The sequence below is a fragment of the Frankliniella occidentalis genome, unplaced genomic scaffold (assembly GCF_000697945.3).
Source record: "Frankliniella occidentalis isolate FOCC.00 unplaced genomic scaffold, Focc_3.1 Scaffold358, whole genome shotgun sequence".
In the NCBI taxonomy this organism is placed as follows: Eukaryota; Metazoa; Arthropoda; class Insecta; order Thysanoptera; family Thripidae; genus Frankliniella; species Frankliniella occidentalis.
This window is the reverse complement of record NW_026267481.1, coordinates 234230-239147: the sequence shown is the minus strand read 5'-3', so window position 1 is coordinate 239147 and position 4918 is coordinate 234230. Positions and strand designations below refer to the sequence as shown.

The following is a 4918-nucleotide window of genomic DNA, read 5'->3' as shown; positions in this document are numbered from 1 at the left end:
CAAACTTGTTATCATCTATTTACGATAAATCAACCATCTGTAAAATTGCCAGAGTGACGCCTATATGTAAAACAGGAGATAAAACATTACCAGCTAACTACCGCCCCATCAGCATTTTAAATACCAAAATTTTAGGAAAAACAATGAAAAACAGACTTTCTTTCCTTTCTGATCAACTTTAAATTTTGTTGCTATGGACACAATAAAAAGTATACAAGACAACATCAACAATGGATATCAATCAACAGATCGATCAATTTAAGAAAAGCCTTTGACACCATCAATCACTTACTCCTGGTGGAAAAACTGGAATTAGCTGGCATTAGAGAACCAGCGCATAATTGGCCGGAATCCTATCCTTTGAAAAGGTACCAATTTGTAAAGATAAATAGAATAGCGGGTAGTCTCTTAAAAACAGAAGTGGGAGTACCTCAAGGCTAAGGATATCTCCAACCTAATGTTGAATGACCCTAACATTTCACTACCAATTTTGAGCTAAGTTTAGTTAAATTGTAACATTTCCTGCTACTTGAATCAATGCAGGGATTTTGTTAAATATTACTGACTAGTTTGAAAAATGTCCACTATATTTATACCAGTATTTCATGCAACAGAAAAGTGTAATTAGAATTTATAATTAAGGTCAGTTTAAGTAAATTAGATTAAAGTGCACGTGAGCAAAGAAAGCAGGAATTGGGACCAGGATCAAATCAAAACTTACCCTATGCACAGATATTTAACAAGGGCAGCTACATTTGTATGTAAGAATCCTCAAAAAGGTGTATGAAAACCTATGATACTGCTGCAGAGAGGCACATTATCGTGACCAAAAAAGTGGTGGTAATAATCTCTCGAGATGTGAAACTGTGTTGCCAATCAAGTTTTGCACTTTGTTCCACTTGATATGAAGCTCCACAAAATTTGCTCTGCATACTGCTAGGATTTAGTTAAAGGTTACATTATTTCCATGGAGCTCGATGTGTCATGATATCAGAAGCAAAACAGCAAATAAATGAAAGCAACTTGCGAGTGCTCGAGCCTTGCAACAGCATTCTGCAAAGCATATTTCACCTTGTTTTTTTAAAAACCATGATGAACACAGCATAAGTCTGTCTCCTCAAAGAAGCTGGAACCTGTGCCTTTATATAATAATCCTGTCTTTTTCACAGTCATGCACAGTAAGAACTCTGCCACTGTCTAAAAAATTTGTTGTCCTCTTCAGAGTGCCATTTACAAATATGCTTTTCCTTTCATCCCACAGCTCAGTATCAGATTCAACTAATTCATAGCCTCGTGCCTTGTAGTCCATATCTTCAAGGTCACCATACAGGTGAGGGATCTATAAGTGCAGAAACTTATACAAATCATCCACTCTGGAATTTTAAACAGGAGACTTTGATGTGGAAACCACTTTCAACGTTTTTAAAACGATAGAAATAATGAAGGTGCATTGGAATCTTGGTTATGTAAAAATACCTCACCTGTTACGAGGAATTCCAAACCAATACTCAGGCCTCATTTTTTTCTTCCCATAAGACATTATTGGTGTAGACTTGGGAATTTTCCTATTAACTGGTTTACCCATACGCAACCTGAGGTATAGGGGAGGATCTTCACACGAACGTGCTGGCTGAGGTATTAATTCTATAATGGGAAGAAAAACAGATATACATGATTAGATATTATGCCAAAACATGTTAGGATTTGAGTGTCTTCTTATCAACTTTGTTTCACTTCTTCAAACACACATAAATTGAGATACAAAAATGTGGTTTGGAAGAATGATTGAAACTTGGTTAAATAATACAGATCATCAAATTCCATCCATTTAAAAAAAAAGCATGGCAACAATCACAGAGGACACATGCACAGATAAACAGTTGACAAACAATAAGAGAACGAAAAGAAGCATACTAAAGATTTACAATATGGAAATTGAACATCTATGAGACCTGAGATGTAAACTAGAAATAAGTTGACAAATGTCATGTCATATAAACCTATTTCAATGGGCTACATCCAGTTCAATGGATACAGTTTCAACAAGCAAAACATACCAAATACTAAATGCATTTACACCACTGACTATAAGCAGAACCTGGCAAGATAATCCATGCCGAATAATTCTCAAAGTTACATGAAGACACCTTGAGAGTAGAGGGTGAAGTAAAAAGAGGACAGAAGAGAAGAGAAATAACAGACGAAATATGTTAGAATACCAGTGCTAGAGAGTCAATCCATTCAAGATAGAATATGAATATCATCATGGTTGCCACAATTTTTCCTTAGCAATTTTCCCTGATTTTCCAGACCAAAGTTAGGCGTTTTTCCCTGACTTTTTGTGTCGCATTTAAAGCAAAAGTTGGTGATCAAAATCATGGTTTTTTGAGCATTGAAAAGTATTTTTCAACAATTGTTCAATGTGACCGTTTTTCCAGATCTTCTTATCATTTTCCCTGACTTTTCCCTGTTTTCCCTGACCTTTTTCAAATTCCATGATTTTTCCAGGTTTTCAAGGTTTTCCAGAATTGTGGCAACCATGATCATATCAAAAGGCAAGCTTTAAATTTTAATGTTTGGAAAAGTCTACAAACAGATACAATTTGCTTCACACAAAGCAAAATAACAAAAATGGGAAAGAAAAGGGATTACTTTTTGAAACATACCAAGTCCATCAAGTAGAGGAAAATTAGGAGCATGAGCATGGACTACATAGCAGGAGAAAGAAAACAAGGAAAAGGAGGCATAAGATTGAAATATTACTTCAGGGAGATTAAAAATCACAGAGCAATTTATGTATTGGTAAATATGTCCTCATTGCAAGAAACATCTGCCTGGATGACAGGGATGACACACCCTATGATATTGTCTTCCCCTGTTAATATTTTTCAAGTTGCTAGCAATGATGTATAATAGAGCAAATTTGACTGAACTAAAATATTCCCACAAAGCATTATAATACACTATGGAAAGCTAAAATATGGGCTGCTTTAAACTTAATAGTATTTTCAACGTCCAACAATACTATAAAAATTACCAGAAAAATTGTTAGGATTCTAGGAATTCTAGGAAGAAAAGTAAGGATGTCATAAGCGATAGTTGGTTCTTCGAAACCAGTTTGAGAATCTGATCTGATCATTAGTAAAATAAAACATCAGGTATCAACAATCATAAATGGGCTCTGGAAATACAGTATAGCAGCAAAACTGCACAACCTTTCCTCTAGAACACTGATACTATAAATTACACATTAAAACATAGATATATATTTTACTACACTAAACATTTAGTGGTTCATTCTTAAATTGCGGTGCAATAAAGCACAAGAGAGGAAGCACATTTCTACATGGCACTTTATAAAATATTTTAACAATGAACCAAAATTATATGCAGAATAATTGTAATGTACCAATTCAGAGTCTGCAGTGTTTTCCTTACACAAAATGTTCTTTATAGTTAGAATCAATGTAGTTGTAGGGGTAGATTAGATTAGATTAGATTAAGGCCATCCAACTGGGCAAGGCTATCGCCTAATCCGGAATTTTTTGCCCCCGGCAGGGTACCCAGGACAACCACCACTGAAGAGAGAAATGGAACATCCCCCCCGACTTATAGCATCGGCCAAAAGCGCAACGCCAAGCCCCCTTTGAATGGGAGGGGGGTGCCCGTTAGGTGCAGGGACCAGTATGCAGGGTGCCGAAGCCAATCCGTGCAAAGCCAAGCGAAAGCAGGCAACAATTTATAAAGCCAGAAATAGTAAATAAAAGAAATAAGCCGAGTAAGGATACACAGGAAGGATACAGTTATTAATGCTCTCCTCTTCCAATTCCATGTCAGGGAGGAGCATATAGTGCTTATTCAGGACGAAGTCCTCGACATCATCGGAGGACAACATGTCATCGAAGACTCCCCGCACATAGGCAGGGAAGGGTTGCCGGTGAGCGAGGTGCGCCGGAAGAGCAGGGAACGACCAGGTCCCAATTAGCGGATGGTATTATTACGGCTCGCGGGCTCGTAGGCGTGCGTAGCGCCTGCGAATATACTTGCGACCGCCTCCTCTGTCGCCAGTGTGGTACGAGGCTGCCGCCTCGCAAGGGGCCACATTAAAGGATATGGGTGGAACCACCACTCGAGCGGGCCGTCGAATGAGAAGTTCGGTGAAGCGAGTAAGACGTCCTGTCATACGGACAGCAGGACTATTGGGACCAGGTCTCCCTGATCCTCCGTAGCACCTCGCAGTGCAGGTGCGTGCTTCGTCTAACGCCTTGTACGGGCGTTACCAGCACTGTCTGTAATAAATGTTCCTTTCACGGGAACGCATATCTGAGGCTGCAAGTAGAGTGATAAGGCATACACGGTGATATCGAACATAAATTGTACAGCAAGCAATGTAAATAATGAAGGAAAGGAAGCATAAGCCCTTGAGAAGCATGAAGTAAATCCTAGACGCAGAACAAACACAAGGCAAAGACAGGCCATGCAGTAATAGATAGTAGTGGTATCGACAAAGGTAAATCGTAAAAGCAGGCAGTGGAGAACTGTTGCAAGAAGCACAGGGCGATGAAGCGTTTGGGGTTTAGCTACAGTGCACTGCCATGCTCAATTATACTGGTCAGTCCCTGCACCCAGGGGGAATCGCGAGGAGACATGAGCCCCCACGAGCAGGGCCAGCGGTCTAACCCTGCCCGCTCCCCCCTCAATGTAGTTGTAGAGGTAATATAGACAAAACATCAAAGGCATGTTAAGTGTTTTAGAGCACCACAAAAATTAACAAATAACTGTAGTGATGTTAATCGATGGGGTAAGTATGTTCTTAAAATTTTTGAAGTGTGTGAGGGTTTCTTTTACTTACGGTCTATTGAGCGGAAGAGATCTGGCATTTCATCTACGTCAACCATACTCCTGATATCAAGTTTGG

General features: G+C 39.0%; 1 protein-coding gene across 4 annotated transcripts; it reads right to left on the bottom strand.

Annotated features, from left to right (window-relative positions):
- Positions 1 to 722: 722 nt before the first annotated feature.
- LOC113214763 (nuclear receptor coactivator 7) lies at positions 723 to 4912 on the bottom strand. 4 transcript variants are annotated; one of them, XR_008011992.1, is made up of 5 exons: positions 4853 to 4912; positions 2667 to 2708; positions 1482 to 1644; positions 1072 to 1373; positions 723 to 936 (listed from the first exon to the last, which is right to left on the bottom strand). XR_008011992.1 is itself a non-coding variant. In XM_052274236.1 (4 exons), exons 1-4 carry the CDS (start codon positions 4896 to 4898, stop codon positions 1340 to 1342), a joined length of 285 nt encoding a protein of 94 aa, XP_052130196.1. In that variant the 5' UTR covers positions 4899 to 4912; the 3' UTR covers positions 723 to 1339. The 4 variants fall into 4 exon arrangements, 1 of the variants encoding a protein (XP_052130196.1); XR_008011991.1 differs by having other exon boundaries at positions 723 to 933; XR_008011993.1 differs by lacking the exon at positions 2667 to 2708 and having other exon boundaries at positions 723 to 933.
- Positions 4913 to 4918: the final 6 nt, after the last annotated feature.

Excerpts from the sequence above, each read along its gene's own strand:
- LOC113214763 (XM_052274236.1), bottom strand. The coding sequence starts at position 4,898 with ATGGTTGACGTAGATGAAATGCCAGATCTCTTCCGCTCAATAGACC. Across the intron at positions 1,645-2,666 it reads TCCTCTACTTGATGGACTTG|AATTAATACCTCAGCCAGCA; the intron begins GTATGTTTCAAA and ends TTCCCATTATAG. Across the intron at positions 1,374-1,481 it reads TTTGGAATTCCTCGTAACAG|AGTGGATGATTTGTATAAGT; the intron begins GTGAGGTATTTT and ends TTAAAATTCCAG.